The 20,146-nt window shown below is 46.5% G+C and overlaps 1 protein-coding gene across 1 annotated transcript; it reads right to left on the bottom strand.

Annotated features, from left to right (window-relative positions):
• Nucleotides 1-5,064: 5,064 nt before the first annotated feature.
• MSX1 (msh homeobox 1) lies at nt 5,065-8,654 on the bottom strand. Its single transcript, XM_084626510.1, has 2 exons — nt 8,079-8,654; nt 5,065-6,228 (listed from the first exon to the last, which is right to left on the bottom strand). The coding sequence occupies exons 1-2, from the start codon at nt 8,545-8,547 to the stop codon at nt 5,798-5,800; spliced, it is 900 nt and encodes a 299-aa protein (XP_084482636.1). The 5' UTR covers nt 8,548-8,654; the 3' UTR covers nt 5,065-5,797.
• Between the last annotated feature and the right edge of the window lie 11,492 nt (nt 8,655-20,146).

Here is a 20,146-nt window from a genome sequence, read left to right as displayed (position 1 = left end):
AGGAGCGTGACATGGGCTGTACTCACCCCTGGACTGCACCACCTCCTGGCAGATCTGGGGATTAGCTCTGACAGAGCAATGCCCCTTCCAGTGGTCCCACTCAATCACTCTGTCTTTTCCTCTCTCTGTAGCCCCTCTCTCATTCCAGGAACTGCAGCCTCCTCTTCATGACTCAGCCCTCCAGCCAGGTCACTACATAGTTTCCCCTTTCAGGGGTACCAAAGTCCTTCTGCACAAACAGTTAGTCTGAGGCAGTCTTCTCCAGCACTGCCCTGATGACTCCACTTCCCAGTCCCACTCCCTGCTCGGAGTTCCAGCTCAGGGACCCGCTAGACAGCAGCCATGGTCTGTTCCCTCCTGAACCTTGCTGCCTTTCCCTTAGCCTCTTTCATGACTTCCGGTTCTTTCAGTACCTCTGGGTTTGCCAGCCCAAATTCCCTCCTCCTAGGGAGTAATTGCAGGCTATCTGCTCTAAATAGCTTCCAAAACACACCTCCCTTTTCCCAGACAGTGATTGTAGATTACTTCCCTATAGCATAGCCCCTTTCTGTTGCCAGCTTCCTGGCTTTATAAACCCCATCCAGCTTCTCCCTCAGCTGGACTTCCTCAGCCAGCTAGGCCTTAGCACACCCTGGCTCCAGGTTATAGGAGTCTATAGGTTAATTGGCCTAATTTACCCCGTCACAAGGAGGTTCATTCAGAGCCTCAGACTCACAGGGTGTTTCTCTTACAAAGAGAAGCTGTGAAATATATAACAATAGTTCCATTTAAATTCTCATCATTAAGCTTCAGAATCAACAACCTAGTGAGATGCAGGGGCAGGGCACATCACATCTGTCTAGAGCAAAAATGCAGCTATGGTAGGTGACCCTGTTATAACACAATTGTCTCCTTACTCCATTACAACACAGCTCCAATTGTAGTGAGGGGAGTCCTTAAATGTATTGCATTACCAGGAAAGTAAAATGGGTTGACCTGGTTAGGGAACACTGTTAGTTGGAATCATGTTGTAACCCAGTCAGTGGCCAGCTGCACTGTATATTGAAGTCACTGCTACAGCCATATTTGTAATATGTTAATATTTATTATTTGTTGTATAGATGGGCCCTCAGAGCTATAGCTCCAGTTTCACTGACTACACACTTACAATTAATTTTTCAAAAGTTCCTAAATGACTTAGGAGCTTGAGTCTCATTTTCAATAGTGACTTTGGCCTTGTCTACATACAAAAACTCCACTGGTTTAACTATACCAGTACAAGCCCCCTAGTGTCGGTGCAGTTCTGTGGGTATAAGGACACACAGCTATTTTGATAGAAAAACGATGCTTCTAACAAGAATAGTTAAACTGGTACAAGAACTGTGTGTAGTCATGGACTTGGGCTCCTAAATACCTAAGCGCTTCCGAAACTTTTACCCAACATGTCATCGGGGTCACATTCAGAGGGACTAGACACTAAACTGCATTTCAAATTCAATCTTAAATTCTGCAAGAAACATTGAAATAACCAGAAATTCACTAAACACCATTAAACCATGCTCTAGTGGGGCATTTCTTCCGCAGGTTTTTCCAGTTGTTTGCTGTATGTATAATGGGCAGTGTGATCCTAAATTTGGAGCAGCCTGCTTCCCTGCTTTTTTTAATTTCACCTTGTGACAGGAGCCTTGAATTTTGGCTGTCCACTTCCTATGTGGAGAAGCACGCTTTGATGTTGGGGGCGGAGGGGTGGCATGTCGTTTTGAAAGTATGGAGATATATGCTGGTTGGTCACGTGTATTTAAAGGCTGAATTCTTGTGAGTATAATGTAGACATAAACAAAATACTGCAACTGGACTCCTTTCGGGGGGAAGATTTACCAAAATGGCTTCCTTTTTCGTTTGTTTACACTCCCCCTGGTCTGGCTACTGTGTGTATTATTTCCTCTGTAGAGATTTGCATTAACGTGCTACTTCTTACATGGGAGGCGCCCTCTCGGGCTTTGTCTGGTTTGCTTTCTCTATAGCACAGTGTGGGGGGGGCGAGGGGGGGTCTTACATGCAGTGTTCTATAGCTGGGGGATTTGCGGGGAAATCTCCTTGTGTTCCGTACGTTGGGTGTGCATAGCCTCCATCGATATGCGTCGGGATACGCTGTTTGTGTGAGAGGGGATTGCCTGGCGGGAGGAGAGATATTAAGCAACTTTGCTTTGGCTACTCTCTATCCTTGGGGCTGCGTGGCGCCAGCACCCTCAAGTTGAAAGGAAAACAGCCATTCTCATTTCCAACTGCCCACTGAGATCCTTAAGGCGACAAAGACACCAAAGTGAGTTTTATTTGCTGGTAAGCCAGAGGGAAGAGAAAAGAAAAGCCAATCCCCCCTTAAAAAGAGCCGACAAATCCTTTTTGCTCTTTTGTGTGAGCTTTTCCTATTCACATGGCGCGTTCATCCGTGTGATTCCCAACTTATTGTCATTACTTAGTTATTAATTGTTCTCATCTGGGTTTAATTGAGCAACCAGGGACTTTACCCCAAGGGTCGGGGCCGGGGGACCTAAAGCACAGGCGCGGTCGGTAATAGGACTCGTTGCTTCAGAGATCCACCCCAAGTTGGCACAGTGTAAAAAACAACAACAAGAAACGCGAGAGAGATGAAAGGGCATGGCTCTGATGTCAAAGCTCAGCGTTCTTTGGGTGGTAATTAATTTAATATCCACCCAGAGGTGCAGGCAAAGGTGAGGGTGGCAGGCAGCCCCTGCTTTCCCAAAAGCAAACAGTGTGTGTTGCCTGAAGACCTGGGGGTGACTCCTGCCTTCTGATCCTTTGAAAGGCCCTTCTCAAGGTGAATTCTGGTACGAGATCTAATCTCACAGGGGGCAGCGTTATCCCAGGCCACTCTCTTGGAGCCGGAACGTGGGAAATCGCCAGCATCTCGGTGTGTCTCGCCACCGTGCAGGGCTCTCTGCCCTGTTGTCGTTATTGCAGCCGCTGTCGTTTTCACAAAGCGGAGAAAAGAAAGGACAAGAAGACGGGCACGCAAGAAAAAGGAAAATAGCGGGGGGACGGGGGATGAGGAGAAAGATGAGAGCAGGGAGATTAGAAAAGCAAGCGCTGGAGAGAGCTGCAAGGCGCAGGTATGTAGTGCTGAGTTACTGAAAGCATCATTGATAGTTAGAAGATGATAAAAGTCTCGCCCACAGCTACAGTCTCGCTGGAGCCATGTTGTGCCTGCAGAAGATTGCCCGGGCTCATTACAGCAATTATTTCTCTTCTAACTTTGCCTCAACCTTCATGTTTTAAATTGCTGGCAAGGCGAGCAGGGGAAAGCCCGGTGCCATTGCTTGGACGTAAAGACAAAACGAGAGAGAGAGAGAGAGAGAGAGAGAAGTCTTTGCCGAACGATCCTTCCCAAACCGAAATCAGATTGAGTGGCACGGTTAGAGAGGAATTTATGGGGAGCATACATGTCAAAGCAACAATGGGCCCGTGTAGCGGGGGACTTCATTGTACTGAAACGCGGGAGGATCTTGGGGGTTGAGCTCGAGTCTGTTGGTCCCAGACGAAATGCTTCCCTACGGCCAGAGGGTCCCCTATTTGTTCCAAGCTCTGCGTCCACAGGGAGAAGAACAGCCTCATACTTGTGACCTTCGCGTTGGGCAAGCGGTGTTGTAGGTTTTGCTTTACAATACCAAATAGCTGCGTGCGATCGCCGGGAGCTGGCCCATGGATGACTTACACCAGTTCCCCCGCGGTAACTGAACACCTTTAATATCGCTAATATTTTCTTGAGAGTAATTTTGACAAGTCCAGACTTCAATCAAAGCCGGTTTGAAATTGACCTTTGTAAGAGTTACGGAGTCCAGAGAACCTGAGGGCTGGGGGGTCCCCCCGAGCTCTCCAGGCGCCAGCGCGAAGCTGAACTTCAATCCTACAGGGCCCAAGGGCAGAATTCCTGAGCTGCTAGCTGTCCCCACCCTTTTCCTTTAAGAGACTTGCCCTCCCTAACCCCACCTCCCACCCGCAATGCAAGGTCTGTCCCCTCCACTGCCCAGTCCCCAGCCCGCCTGCTGGCTCTCCCCACTGATCGCGCTGCCCACCCAGTCACCCAGCATAAGGCCTGGAGGGGTCCAGTGCCCCTCTATACACCGAACCGGCCTCGCCCCTCAACCCAATGTCCCGTCTCCCTCCTCACACACACCAGGCCGGACTGGATCCTATCCTTCATCTCTGCAATGTTCCCCCACTTAGCACACCGAGTTACCTACATCCTCGGAGTAACTCCAATAGCTTTCAACCAGAAACTGAATAGAGGCCCCTGCACATTCCCCTCAACCCCATAGATCCTTCAAAGCCCCAAAGCCCAGCCTGGAGGAGAGGAAGCGGTAGCCCCATGTTTCCTGTGAAATGCCACCGACTTCTATTTTGCTTGTAGCCCCGATAACTTCAGATGAGAAACCAGCTTAACACTCCCCCAATACTCTGGGAGTTTTGAACTAGACAAACTGCTCGGGATTGGGTTTTTTTAATCTCACCAGCAGCACTCGGGTTAGAAATGTACCACCTACTTCACTTAATCGCACAGAAAATTGGGGCTCGTGAAATGTGAGGATACAAAGGAAATTATTCTGTTCAACTGGACTTTGAAATAATCTGGGACAAGAAAGGGAACACACTCGGTTCCTCAAGCAGTCAGCTGAGATCAGCATTCCCAGTGCATCTGACCTCTTCATTCCAGGATTCTGACAGTTACCGAGCAATTCATTTTGAGTCCCAATTGTTAGATGGGTCAGGATATTTCTTTCGCATCAGAGAAAAAGTGGGGGAACTTTTAAGTAAAATTCAAATAAATCCGGGAGTACACCCTAAAATATGTTACAGGCTGGGCAATACAGCACCATGTGGATAACCCTGGCCCAAGGAAAGTATTTTTCATGTGTGCTCGCTGCGGAATCTCATCTACACACTGATGTCTTATTTGGGAGGAGAACAAATCCAATCCGTTAGCTCAGGTCTGGTGTGGAGACAAAGGGCAATCAACATACGGCAAGCACTGTAGCTTAAAATTAATTTATTTAACAAATATAGCTATAATATAAATGATAATAAAATTTCAAATATACAGTATATTACATAGTACACAGGGCCCCTTCCAAAGGAGCTGTTGGAGGAAGAAACACAGATAACAGACAGCGCTGTTAAATGAATACGAAGAGACTATTGTACATTTTGTCTCTTTCTTGCGTAAGAGAGAGAAAAGTGTTCCTGGCATTCAGCCTTTGTCATTTCAATTCCAAGCCAACCCTTCCCAAATAACGCAGTGGTCTATCCCCAAACTCTTAGCTCTGCCTGAATGTCTCGGAATTAACCTGGGAAGGAATCACAGGGCTTGGAGCCACGGCCCCTTGTCTGAGCTGGAAGGATGGTTGATGTTTTCGGTTTCTCCTGGTTTGGGGATCTGAGGGAGGAGCAGCTTGTAGAAACCACTGGCGAGATCGGATCAACGTTTAAACGCAGGGAGGGTGCCGAAGAATAAAGAGCTAAAAGAGGCAAACAAAGCCAGACTTGACCGTGGAGCCCGATGGCTGGAAGTCTCTGCAAAGGGGCTGTTAGGAACTTCGCAGAGTGTGAGGAGCGTGGAACCGGGGCGAGAGATGCAGGGAAAGGGCTGGAGGGGGCGCGGGGGGGGGCGCTTGAAAGCCAAGCTGAGGGTTGGTGGGGACAAGATGGCTAGGCAGGGACAGGAGCTGGCCCGCTGGCTTTTGAGGGAGGGGGCGCCCCAGCCAGGCTGCTGTCGGGTGGGTTCCGTGTGCCCCGCTGCGCTCTATGTGAGGTGGTACATGCTGTATCCCACGTGAGCCGTGTACAGTCCCACGGGCGCCACTGGCAGCCCTGCCCGCTGGAAGGGGCTGGAGGCTCCGTACAGGGAAGCGCCCGCCACCGCCGGGCCGCCCAGAGGAAAGGAGATGCCGAAAGCGGCCGGGGGCAGCATGGGCTTGGCTGCCATCTTCAGCTTCTCCAGCTCGGCCTCCTGTAGTCTCTTGGCCTTGGCGCGCCGGTTCTGGAACCAGATCTTCACCTGGGTCTCGGTGAGGCTCAGCGAGCTGGAGAACTCCGCTCGCTCGGCGATGGACAGATACTGCTTCTGCCGAAACTTCCTCTCCAGGGCCAGCAGCTGCGCCGTGGTGAACGGGGTCCGAGGCTTCCTGTTGGTCTTGTGCTTGCGCAGGGTGCAGGCCGGGGGGCTCAGCCGCCCTGGGGGGGAGGGAGAAGGGGCAACAAGGACCAAAACAAAAAGCCAACTGGTTATCAGCACATCGCACCGGGCACGAGGCAACGCTGCAGAGCCGCTACCGGGCGCAGGCTGCTAAATTCACAGGAGGTCCCCCCCACCCCCCAGCCACACACACGCATCAGGGAGGGGTGGAAAGAGGGGTTGAGTCTGGGGGCTCACATTCAGATCCTAGCCCCTGCCTAGATGCAGGGGGCTTTGGAGCGGGCCTATCTCCAATGTCTATAGCACTTTTGAAATGATCGCCCGCTTTCTGCGGAGCAGCGCTGTGTGTTTTTCAAAGAGTGTGTAACAAAGGGTTCAAAACTCTCCCCCCAAATGGTCACAGCCCCAATGATGCTAACTAGTACCCACCGAGGGCTCATAGCTAGATCATCCATCTCCCTTCATATAAAGCAGCCGACAAAACGCTTTGCACTGGGACAGGTAGCCATTTATCCTCAGTGTCCGCTTACTTTTTAAAATGTACAAGGACATAAAACGGGTGCCGGTGTTAGCCTAGGGCAGAGGGGGAAGACTCCCAAGAAAGTGTCTGTGTTGTCTTTTTTTTTTAATTGGACTAAATTACAAAAATAAAACAGGCAGGCCTTCTCAGGCTCACACCCTCTTCATTAGGCCCCTGGGAAAGAGATTAAGCATGTAATTAATTATGAGCTCTGAATTAACACTCTGTCTCTCTATTGCCCTTCATATCCTTCTGCTTCCTGTGGCCTAATTTAAAATGTAAAAAAGAGACTCTTCCGAACCCTGGCCTGTTTTATTTTGAGTTAAAAATACTTCTGCTAATTTTGTAATATAAATCAATGAAAGCCACAAAAATATGCACACAACTCACTTTTGGAGACTGTCCTCTCTCAAGGGCCTTTGAACGAGTTTCACCGTGCTGAACTCTATATGGCAACATGGGTATACATCAAATTCTGCTCGTTTTATTTAGTAAGGGGAGAAGAATTGGGCCCACAAAGAACCAGAGAGAGAATCCTCTGTACTGAATTTCTGGAACTCTGCACAATAATTAGACATGATTTTTTCATCTAAATAGAGCTCATCCTGTTTGATATTTTTAGAATTTTACTTATATCAAGAATAAAGTGAAAAAAAATCTAAAATTGCAGATTTACGTACTTTCAAAATAAAACGCTTGCAGTTACCGAGCCTGCACTCATGACGCCTGTAACGAGTCCCGGGACTGAAGCATCAGGATTGAAGAACCTGATCTCTATGTGTATCGCTACAAAATAATACAAACCACTTTCAACAAGAACACCACTGAGCTGAAGCCATGATTGGAGAAAGTGTATGGTTCGTTCAAATCAAAACTTGAACTGACATACGCAATCAAGTATTTTCCCCCCAAACAACGTTTGGTAGGAGACATTTCAATTCCCCCTTTCCACTTGAAACTCTGAAGCCATCTTCTGCCATTAGAAACGTTTTAAATATTTTTTTTTAAAGAAAGCATATTAAACGTGCTGGGGAAAGAAATTGCACGGGAACTTCAGTATAACCAAATTCGCTTAAGCGGAACTCCAGTTCTAGTGATCTACCAGGAGTGTCCCAAACTGATTCAACGCAATGCGAGGTGCAAATAGCTTTTGGGGAGCTTTTGCTTTTTGTTGGAGGGGGAGGGACACGAAGGGAAATAGCGGCTTCTTTGTAATGAAATTTAAAACTAAGAGTCCCAATCATCAGTCCCGCGGAATTCCCCTTTGATCAGGACTCTGGAGTTTGCGTCCTAGTGCACACAACATACCCGGCACATGGCTGTATTTACACGTTCAGTTTAGCCACACGAATCGGATCTCCTACTTACTAGGCGGAGGTGGGGAGAACCTGGCGTTCTGCATCCAGGCCGTCCTCTCTTGCTTCTCGGGGCTTTCCGATTTGACAAGTGCATCTTCGGGCAATTTTACTAGTCCCCCGACAGGAAAATGGCTGTTGATCTGCAGCGGGGAAGCCGGCGTCTCTGCTGCCACCGATAAGGATCCCACCCTGGGACTGAGGGTCTGATGAGTGGAAGTCCCAGCAGCCTGGGGCACTGCCCCTTCGGGGCTGGTGGCGATGCTCTCTCTGGCCCCCGGCTTCCTGTGATCAGCCATGAGCGCCTCCACGCTGAAAGGCAGGAGGGATGGGGACACTTTGGGCTTGTCACCCTCCTCCTCTCCTCCCATCGCCGCCACGCTCGCCTGGGTGCAGCTGCTGGGCTTGCTGAAAGCAGACGCAGGAGACTCCTCGATTTTGACCCCGAGCTGTACAGTAGTCATATCAACACCGGGGGCCATGCAGAGGCAGTCCTCCTTCCCGACCTGAGCGCTGAGCCGCGGCAGCCGCCGTTCATGGGGGTTGTGACCAGCCAGCGCAGCAGCGACTCCTTCGCGTCGCTTTCGGGGCGTCGGGCGCTTTTCAGCCGCGGCTCCCGGCTGGACTTGTTAATAAGGCCCAGCGAACTCCAGAGCTGTCCAACCAGCGCGCAGAGGGGAGGGACGGCCGCTTCCCATTGGACGCGGCGCGGCACTTCGCTACTATCAACAGGCCGCTGCCTTCTTGCTCCCCCTGAACCGCGAGGATGTTAGTGGGAAACTTTCCTCTGGAGTAAATTCTGTGCCCGTCTCTTGTCTTTTGCAAGAATGGCTCCTATTCAAGCCGCTTGCGTTCCATTCACTCCGGGGTTTTGTTTGTTTGGTTTTGTTTTTACTGCGATGGAAATTCTCTGAGCTGCACATTTCTAACCCCCAGATTGTTTTTTCAATGTAAGGAACATGGCCGTTGATGCGATACAAATACACGTCTTGTTGTTGGGTTTGTTTTTAAAGCTGTGGCAATGAGAAATATAACATCAGCTCCCACGGATAAAAGTACCCTCCGGGTTCATGTCCAATAAGCGCCCGGGGCGCATTGTAAAGAGTAGAAAAGATCCAAAGGGATAATATATGGATATATTAATACACTCCTGAAACTAAGTCCAATTTTGTTTGTTATTGACATAAAAAATGTTAACATAAACAAAACACCGGGCTGCCAGTAGTGTGACCTCACAATGTGAGTCCTTATAGAGAGTCCATCAGCTGTCTGCGCGTTTAAAACACGGAGAGTATTTAAATGAGCACACATCGTGTAACAGGCAGTGTTTACATGTATACATGTCTGTACGCATATACATATATAGTTGAAGTATGGTATATTTCATTCAATAAATATGTCTGGATGGGCAGATACAGTAACATAAAATAAAATATGCATTCATGTGAAAAGAAACCCTAAGTTTCTCGACCCATTAAAGACTTGGCTATTTTGTTTTGTAACTTTGTTTTACGATCCTTTATCCTTGTGCCCAGGACGGATGTGCAGTAAAGCTGAGCAGCCCTCTAATACTGTGATTGGCCACTCGCTGAGAAAAGTTTATTGATAGCTGCAGGGCTCTAATCTCCTAGAAACACAAGAGGCTCTTGCAGTCATTTAAGGGGAATTATCTAATCGGAGAGGGACAGCGAATTCCCTTTCATTTTAACTGGATCCAATAAAACGTGTAGGTTATGAGCATATAGATTATGAAATGAATTGATGTAATGGAAATTTTATTATCAGATACGTGACAGATCTGTTTGATATGAATTATCATGTATATGCACATATAAGATAATTCCTTTATGCATCCATATCTGTACAAATCATCTTTAAATAAAGGAACATATATAATATAAACACAAATATTATACTAATGTAGGGTATAGCGTATTTTGTTGCTTATATTATATATGATCCCTTACAAAAAGATTATTTGTATATGTATATTAAAATCTACGCACATATTGATGCCCACACATCTATACACAAGAGTACATGTGTTAAATGAATTGCATTTTACTACCACATTTCATTAATGTAGGACCCTTACATTGTCATTGAAAAGCTGACGGTGAAAACGGTTTCCAACAATGTGATCAAACTCTAGTCTGTTGTTGTTACTTTTTCAAAATCCATATCCCCTGCCTCCGGAGAGCCATGTGGAATTTACCAGTTCTGCCCAGCCTCCCTGCTGCAGTCTGGTGGGAATGAAGAACGATTTTTCCCCCCTGCGGCTCTTATCGATCCTTCTGAGGGGCTGGGTCGGTCCGCTGGGGTGAGTGGCTTCTGCGAGAAGCGGCTGCATTGCTAATTGCGAGAATAAACAATCTGTCACGATTAGTCAGTGCCTCTAATAGGCAGACAAGTGATGTTGTTTTTAGGCGCCAGCAGCGGTCTGATCAAAGGCTTCAGCTGGAGGGGGACTATTGAGGACGTTAACCCGCATCAAGGGAGCAAGACGCCTTAGCCCTGGGACATCAGCACATTCAGCCTGATAAAATTAGTTTGCTCTACCAATCACAGGACATTTTCCCAAACCCCGATGCTGGATGCGGGGCAACATTGATTTTTATTTTTCAAATATAATTTTTTTTAAATTGCCTCTTGATCCTACAGGTAGGATCCTTATTTCTGGTTCCCAAACGCAGTCGTTCAATAAGACGGGGGTCATGGGTTTGTTAGACTCACTGGCAGCTTTTAAGTTGCTTCCGATCTCATTGTTTTGATGGAAACATGAATGGGAAATATATTGTTTACTCTTTTGTAAACTGCATTGGGGAGCGGTGGGTGTACTTGCTGGAGTTTTAGGAGATGGGTGTGTAGCCCGCTCTCCCTGAGAGTTGTCAGTTTGAGATAATTACGTCCTTGTTCATTTCCCAGCAATGAACGCTTTCTGTTTACGTTTCTGTCATATTTGGAGGTATTTTAATCAGGATAGCATAGCAAGGGCTTGATTGTAATTCACAGGCTGGCAAGCGCTTTGCTTGAGAAGGGGAATCCAAGAGTGTTTTTTTTTCTTTTATCTTTTTTTAAATTAAACATACAAGCTCCCAGTTCAGGAGGAAGAGATCAACTTTACCTCCATGCAACGAACTCTTCCCTGGTACTGGTTGTTTTTTTTTTACGTTTAACAGAAGGATTTGAATGTCAAAGCTTTTCCTGAGTGAGCTGCTCTGCTATGGCGGATCTAAGCACTGAGGGATTTTAGACCATTTATTTTGTTTGTGTTATGATGACACTCTGACAGCTGCTTTTCAATAGCTCTCAGTCATTCCCCTTTCTGGGCTCTCTGAAATTCCGAAGTGAAGTGGGGGCAGTAGGCTGGTTTATGGATGTTTGTTTCCGTTTTTATTGGAATTTGCGGAGCTTCAGTAAGGCGCTTGCGTTGGATAACAATATTGGGCAATTAGCATCCTACACAGTCCCGTTTGATACAATGAATGTGCTATGAAAACCGATTACCTATAGCATTTTATTTCAGTGTGTGAATACAACAAATGATCATGGGAGGGGGGAGAAAAGGCAGCTCTAAGCCAATTCAGGGCATTGTCTGCCTTTTGTAAACGTTACCTTTGAATTAGTGCGGAGAAATAAGAAAGAAGGGGTTGAAAAGACGGCAGTTCTCTTTTGTTTTAGGTTACCGGAGATCAGACAGCTCTGCAAAGTACATGACACCCTTTGCAGACAGGGGAACGGGCCACTCCATAAACCGAAATGTCAAAGCACCCTGGACCTGGACTCAAAGTGGCCATGTGCTCGCATTGATAACCAAGGATGCCCTATACTGAAGATCGTTTGGAAAGATACATCACGATATTTACAGACGTCTAGTTCGTTTATCGTGTGGCTGGGTCTTTATGGAAACTTCCCAGAGATCAACACACATTGCTAGTGTTAAAATTGCCCTGCAGACTTATTACCCTTTCAGAACTCTAAGCTTCCCACCCACCCCACCACCCCTCCTCTTTTCCACCCCGAACCTTAATAAAGTCAAACGAGCTGATCAAACATATTCTTAACTACTTTTAAGGTTAGAGCCATCTGGTATGTTCCTCCTGAGATTATGAAGAGTGGTAATTTTGTTGGTCAAACAAGCCCCAGTTGCAAAGACGTCCTTGTCTCTTTAAGACTTGGTAGGGCTCGAGGCTGAATGGAAGGCACTATTTCAAGTGGCCCAAATTAATTTGATCGCGACATTATGATGCACTTGGAAAAGATGAAAGAAAAGGCCGGCCGTCTCCTCCAAGATCTCTATAATTATAGATAATATATCCTATTTCAAAGCAATTAGCTCAATCAGGCGTAACGAGGCACTTTGCTGCCAGGGAGTAACAATGCCTTACGGTTATTTAAGCTTCAAGATGTCAAACAGACTCCGAGACTCTTTGCTTTGCCCAAAAGGGAACTTGGCTCTCTTGGTGAAAGTCCCCATGGCAAACGCAGTAGCTTCCCTTCAGTGACAACAAACCTTTAAAAAAAGGGGGGGGAGGGGAGCTTTGATAAAGGTGCCAACTTTCCCCCAAAGTACTTCAGCATCATTCCTGTCGGCGATTGTGTCTGCGATGGTGAAAATACTACTATACAATTAACACCGTATCACTCACTACTGCTCCTACCTAGTGAGATTAAACCGACCCCCGTGTAACGTCCCCCCCCCCCCAGCATCACTCTGCCACGCTGTTGACCATTGATTTTAGGCTTCTTTTGTTTCCCAAGCCACTCATTCACTCCTCCATTTGACCGCTTTTTTCTTTCTTTCTTAATATTTTCCATTTGATCTAGAGGATAAAGCATTCATTGGATGAGTTAATCGTCGAGTCTCGCCAGCAAATATGATCTAATTTGATTCAAAACAACTTCCATTCATCCATTTTCTTCCATCAATGGGCCTGAGCCTCCCACCATTTAAGCCAAAGGGAGTTTGACGGTCGACTTCAAAAGGAGCAGCATCGGGCCCGAAGTTTATTTCTGCTCTGGAGCCGCCTTCCACGTGTGTACCTGAGACTTGGCATTTCCCTATCAGCGGAACCTGGTTGCTCTGAGGCTGTTCGTTTAAGCCACTTTAAGTGTTAAAATTAATTGCTCTCCCATTTTTTATCTTAAACCTTAAACACATAGCGATGACCAGGCTCCCAAAGGAAAACCCAGCACCCCCGCAACTGACTATAAATTATGTCCTTCTGCGCCTTTATATATATATATATAATTATATCTACGGGCGGGGGGGGGGGGGAAAGGTTCAGAGTTTAAATAGCGATGTCAGAAAGCTGAAGTTCAGTGCAATAGCTGACCAGCCACAAGCCACCGGAGCAAAGCGATGCCGTGATGCGACTTCAGGCGCTGGCTGTCTGCAAATGTTTAGGAAGCGTTGTGTGTGTGTTTAGATACATATGCCTGGGGCCCGATCCTGCCCCTGCTAATGCCATGAATTTGTGAAGCGGGATCCGTACATCACCGTCTTGTACCAAGTCATCGGTTTTTTTTATCTGCGCTTGAATTAAGCGACAGTGAGGCAAGTAAGCCCCAGAGCCAGTGTGTATTTATAGCCCAGCCATACCCAGGCGTTATATCTGCAGCCATGTTGGGCAGCCAATCCCACGAGAAACAGCGTTTCGTGTAACTGCATTAGATTTTCCTGTTCAATCCAGCCACGTTACTAGCCATTACACACACAACGTGGAACTCCGCTCAAACCGGCCCTGACTCCTTGTCCAGCTTTGCCGGCCAATGACGTGCGCTCCACGAGACCTTAGTAAAAAAAAGGGAGAGTGTTTTATACCTCACCCTTAGCTCCTGGCAATGCCCCGCTAAGCAAAAAGTTTAGCTTTGAAATGTGTTAAAGAGGGGGCTGTGCGGGCCCAGTCAGGGCATGCTTAGCTGAAACACTGACGTATGGCAATTATGGTATAACTGTGCAATTAACCTGTCAGCTGTCGTTCCGATTACCTTTATTGTGAAAAAGGGGGTGATAAAGCGAATATCACAACGGTTTAGTGCTTTGAATGAGAGGAGATCAACAGAGAGCTGGGAGGATATAAATATGAAGTAAATAAAGTCGAACCCGCCCTCTCTTTCTGTCCTCTTTGCGCAAATGGGAACCTTATTCCATGACTCATTGTGAAGCGAGATCGAATGCGGTCATTATGAGTAAATATGGTAGTTAGGGCTCCACTGGTCTTTTTTTCTAGAGGCAAAATTATAAAATATGAAGGATGTAAATTATGTTCTCTCTGCTCTCTTATAAAGGAGGCTCATTCAAAGCAGAACGCTCTCCCCCAACCCCATCCCCTTGAGCCTAGCTGAATTCCACGCAGAGCAAGGTAGATTTCATTCATTTGTGTTTGTTTATTGGCTAAATGTCACCAGACGCAATTTGTCCCGAATTCTGCAACATGCGAAAACAGTTTGTGGTTTAAAGAGCCCACGCTGGTCCTGCCAGCCGATGAGCGTAAATTCATCCCCATGCTATTTTACAGTGTTCCCATGTTTACTCCATGTTTCTCAGAAGCATTTGACATAGAGTTGCAAAAGAAAAGGATTTCGCCAGTGCCAGTTACGAGATTTGCTAGATGTTTTAACAGGCAGAGCTCCCTCACAAAAGCTGTATTGTTTGCCTGCGGTCTGGGTTTCCATTTGGGGTAATTATTGTATTCCCAGTCTTCTTCTAATCATTTGCTCACAAGGCCATCGGGGTTTTTTTTTTTTTCTTTTGAAGAAGATGAAATGCTCCAAATTGTAAAACCATTGGAACAATCCCCCGCTTCTTTTCCTATTGTGAAACAGCCAATCCTTACACGACGATAAATCACTGGAAAACGTATGATGCAAAGGCCATTAGAAAAGTATATAGCAGGGGGAAAGGCATGTCGCCACATTTTCTTAAATTGCAAACTCTAAAAGTCCCCGGTCGAAGTCTGTTCCCAATAGAGATGTTTCCCTTTTGCAGCAAATGTGCCCACAGAAAAGAATAAGCGAGCACTACTTTATAGTGGGGGTATCTATTTCAGCTAGATAATAATCAGTTCCTGGGAAAATACATACGAAGGAAAATACAGGAAGAAAAAATCCCCCGAATATGACAGATTTTATTTGTCTAGAGGATTTTCTCTTCCATCAGCTGACCGGTGTAAATCGGGATATCCCCCATTGCAGTCAGAGGAGCTCCGCCGATTTACGCCAAGCGAGAGCCCTGCAGATATCTAATCTGAAACTGACGATACTTTCTGCTGCACGTATTTTTAACTTTCCTATTGGCTTCGTGCAGCTTTCCAGGGTAATCTTCCTTTACTTTGCGCCTTCTTGGGTGTGTGTGTGTTTGTTCAACCCTGGGGACCGACCCGTCGGAAAATTCCCACTGTACTCGATGGGAATAAGGTCAGCCCAGAGATTTCTATCTTGGGAGAATGGGGTTGTAAAGTGATTGCACTAAGCCATTCAGGCGAAATATGGATATCAATTTCCCTCATTGAAAAGGAGGCTATAACTGTATAGAAACCGACGCCAGGTATCTTCTCTACAGAATTCAAAGGGAAAACATATACTTCTAGCGCTTTCGAAGTCATCAACAGATTTTAAACTTCCCTAACTGCGTGTAACCTCCTGATTAGAAACTCCAGCCCCTTATTATATTTGCCATGGGATCTCCTTTTGCTTAATGGCACCTGATGGCTCGATACGATACTGCCGAGTGACATCAGTCTAATAAATCAATGTGACCTTATGTGCCAGAGGAGAGGGGTGGAAATCCACAGTATTTTGTACAAAACGAACTTTCGTCTCAGACTTTCCATCAACCGCAAACCGAGACATAATCTAAACTGGCCTTGGCTGGCCTGCTGCTGGTGTGATTCGAATCTGGAACTGCGGAGATAACAAGTTTGAACACCAGCACGGCTCCGGCTGCGTTCATGCTATTCCCGGGATGTGTGTTATTGACATTATTTATGTAACAAGTGTGAGTGCCCCATGGGCGATATCACTTTTCTGCTCAACAGCCAGTCGTTTTCTGTCGATCAACGCAAAGCCTCTTCCAGCCTTTCAAATAGCATCAAACCTGCTATAAAACCAGCTCTATGATAATCCTTGTTCACTGCCCCGCCAGAAGCAAGAAAAGGTTACCCCATTAAAGGAGAGTAGCTGTATGTTCCTTTGCAGCAAAGGCTACTGTGAACCTAGCTCTATGATCCCCCCCTTTACTGATGGGCTGGTAGGATAGAGAGTTTGAAGATATGGTCCTGATGCTATTAGAGCTAATGGCAAGATTCTCATTGACTGATTTGGGGATTTACAGGATGGGGTCTGTACTCTACCGCTAAATTCCAATAATATTCCCTTGCTAGATTCTCATTCTGGAATGATCAGATAAATGCAAAGTGCACAGACCTGTGGACATAGGTGCCTGTGTGTGTATGTGTCTGTGTGGTGTTATTGTTGTAGCTGTGTTGTTCACAGGATATGAGGAGACAAGGTGGGTGAGGAGAGGTAATATCTTTTATTGGACCAACTTCTGTTGGAAGCTTTGCAGCTTACACAGAGCTTCAGCACTATGTCTGCATAACAGTCAAGGGAAGAATGTATTAATCAGATATAATTCACATGTCTATGTCCACAGACCTAGTATGGCCTAGTAGATAGAGCACTGGCCTGGGACTCAGGAGATGAGGCTTCTAGTCCAGATTATCTACTATCCTCCTGGGTGATGTTGGGTAGGTCATTTCACTGCAGTTTCCCCATCTGTAAAATGCATATAATGATTCCTTCCTTTGAAGCTAGGTATTAGTGTGCATGTGTGTATAAATACACACATATATATTAATAATATATCTTTATACCAAAATACTAATTTACCATCTTTGATCATAGCCCTATCACTTAAGTAGTAATATATTTTAATTCTTCAGTGTGGGTTCTGAAGTTTTAAGAAAGAAAAATAAACAACAAAAATAGAAGGTCTCAGAATTTATTTTAAACTCATTCTGTCCTCACTATTAGGTTTGGCTTTCTGTAGTACCTAGAGAGAACTACATTAGCACACTTTTAACTACACTTGCTACCAATGTGTCAACCGAACTATGGTCCCATTGAGCGGAGTGGTAAAATTGTAACAGGATTTGATTTTGTGTGTGTGTGTGTGTGTGTGTGTGAGAGAGAGAGAGAGAGAGAGAGAGAGAGAGAGAGAGAGAGAGAGAGAGAGATTACCCAATAGCTAAGAATATAGGTGGGTCCAGAATGCATTCACAGGACGAGGCTTTTACAGAGAAATTTACCATATTGCCGTGCTCACAAAGGCAAAATTCCCTTGGCGAGAATAAAGGTTGCAGGACCTGGCCCTAAATTGCAAACACTTGGAGACCTAAGAAAGTTATTCACAGCAGAAGTCCTAAGAACTCAGACAGAGGCTCCTGAATGATATTTATCTGTGAGACATCAGCCTTGACTTTTTCTTGACAAATGGCTGTGACTGAGCTCACCTGACCAAATTCAGGTCGCCCCCTTCATTTTTCTTTTGCCATCTGCTTCAGAGAGCAGTGGGTGAACCGGAGGCTGTAAAGAAAAATGGTTGTGTAGGAGCAATAGAAGTCCATAGTTTGTTTCCTTTCTCTGTGCTGGGGCTCTGAGAATACGAACTGTGGGCCTGACCCCTGCAGCATAATTGTGTATTTTGTGAAAATTAATGGTTCAGCTAGACAGGTTTCTGTGCCACCATCAGACCTCTTAGGAAGGTCGCTCCTTCGCCAAGGCTCCTTCCCTGATGACAAGTAAAGGCACTTTGCTTCTTCCACAGCTACACAAAAGAATAAGGTCCAAAATGTTCCTTCACTTCAGTGAGAGTTTGGGATCAGCCAGAATTGCAGAACAGGGGCACGAAAGTATTGAAGATCGTTCAATTCTGTTCAGAAGAAGGCTTCAATCAACAAAGGTTTTGTAGATGCATCAAACACATCCCACTTACTACGTTTATATTCAGATTTTAGAAGCAAGTGTGAAAATGCCAGGGCATTTGAAACTCACCAAACTAGATCACACATTCCACTGAAAGAAGATTCCGTTTGAATAAGAAAACTTAAGCACTTAATTATGCCAGACACGTTAACTTTAAAAGTCAGAGCAAAATATCTCATCGGTCTGAAACTCAAAAATCATAGATGGGTAAATGCTTTTAAAACGCCATGCAATGAATATGCTTTGGAAATACTGTTTGCACAAAAAGGAAATCCACCGCGTTAACTGACCAGTTACTAATTAAATACAACCTAGCTTACTCCATGTCCTGCTCTGTCCCCCATGCGACACTCCATAGACTCTGACCCGGTATATAGGAAGCAAGTAATAATTTGGCGTGATGAAAGGGTGAGCTCTAAAGTTCCCATTAGATCTCAGAGATGTTAATCTTTATCTGCTCAATGTTTATGGGCTTTTATCAGCGATCATACACGGAAAATAACCCCTTTCCCAGACGAATTCCATCCTGCTCTTTTCTGTATTCTGTACTGGCCACTTTCTAATGACTTTTTTCAGTTGTGACCTTTAAGGATAAACTTCCCTTTAGTTGGCTACTTCGCAGACAAAATCTGAAGCCTGCCTTAATTTGTAGTTTACTAGTCCTCTGATGTGAGACTACATAGAAAGCTCCTATCTGATCAAACGGCTGGTACCCTGACACAGCCCAATTATGTGAAAATATATCCTGGCTTATCATTTCAAACATCATATCAGCGGGGAAACCGAAGTCGTTCCCTGTCCGTTTGATTTTCCTGTTCAGACACGCTTGTTTAAACAGGCACCATAATGATTTTCTGCAGTCTTCCTCCGAGGAGTTCAGCACGCGTTTTCCCCTTGGAAACTCCAACGCGGGGAGATGGCCGGATTGGCAAGTGGAGGTTCACACTCCCTAGCTCAGTGGAGGGTGTGCCGGGTGGGGAAAAAACAATATCCCGGAGTGCAAAGATCTGAACAAAAGGTAGGTCTGGAATTTTAGAAAGCAAGTTTTGACCCAGGCTCATGAAGTGTCTGGCCGGTACCTGAGCCGAGTGCGTTGTTCTGGTTTCAGTAACAGCGGGGGGTGATACTCGAAGTACAGTGAAAACTCGGAGTCGGGGAAATCTAGCAGTGTATGTGTAATGGCCCGGATCCGGGACTCCTTACTCCTACCGTAAACCGAATGGGAATTTTCCCTGCTGCCACCTGCAGACTCCGATAACAACATTCTCTCTCTCTCTCTCTGTGTGTGTGTGTGTGTGTGTGTGTGTAATCTAACCAGGTACCTAATCTAGCAGTTAAACACACCCGCACACACAGTGCGCAAATGTTGTTACCTATTTCTAGGCGAAGGGGAGCACTCAGGAATTAGCCCGTGATTCGAAAAGAGCCAAACTAACGTTTCCCGTCCCGTTTCTCCTTGGTTGTGTCACTTTACCCGGGCGGGTTTGCCGGCCGGAGGAGCAGAGTGGAGAGGCCGCGTTGGAGCGGCTGGCAAGGCTCGCCCATGCGAGCTCCGGCTCTCGCTCTTTTAGACCAGTTTGTGTACCGTGTCCTCTGCTCCGGGCGCCTCGATAGCTGATCAGGATACACCAGAAAGCGGGAAGGAGGCTGAAATAAGGGGCCGGGCATTAATTCTGACCCATCTGCCGCAACTTGTGAGCCTGGGGAGCAGTGAACCAAGGGCTGGTTTGGGTTATTTATTTGAAAACGGCTCTTCGTCCCCATTCAGATAGCTGGGGACAGCGCGGGGGGGGGGGGGCTGCCTGTTTTCCCAGGTGCAACAGGGAAGGCAGCACGAACGCATACGGGATCCCTGCAGTCCGGACCCAGGCAAAACTTCCCCAGGCTTTGCCTGTTTGATTTCAAAAGGAGTTTTGCAGAAGCGCGGGCTGCAGGATCGGGCCCACAATCTCAGCCCCCGGCTCGGGAGAGGGCAGGCACTCGGCTGGACGTGGCACCGGAAAGGCTGGGGAAGTTTGCACCTTGCCGTTTAACAGCGCGGACACCGGGGCTGTGAAACCTGGTCGATGTCAAGCGATGCGCCTGGTACCGCAG

This window comes from Lepidochelys olivacea (assembly GCF_965140295.1).
Source record: "Lepidochelys olivacea isolate rLepOli2 genome assembly, chromosome: 4".
Taxonomy (NCBI): domain Eukaryota; kingdom Metazoa; phylum Chordata; order Testudines; family Cheloniidae; genus Lepidochelys; species Lepidochelys olivacea.
The sequence above is the reverse complement of the archived record's forward strand: the minus strand, read 5'-3'. Positions and strand labels throughout refer to the sequence as shown.

Bases quoted from the DNA above. Each gene is read 5' to 3' on its own strand.
- MSX1 (XM_084626510.1), bottom strand. From the start codon at position 8,547: ATGGCCCCCGGTGTTGATATGACTACTGTACAGCTCGGGGTCAAAATC. The intron at 6,229-8,078 runs GTAAGTAGGAGA...CCTCCCCCCCAG, and splicing joins GTTCTCCCCACCTCCGCCTA to GGCGGCTGAGCCCCCCGGCC.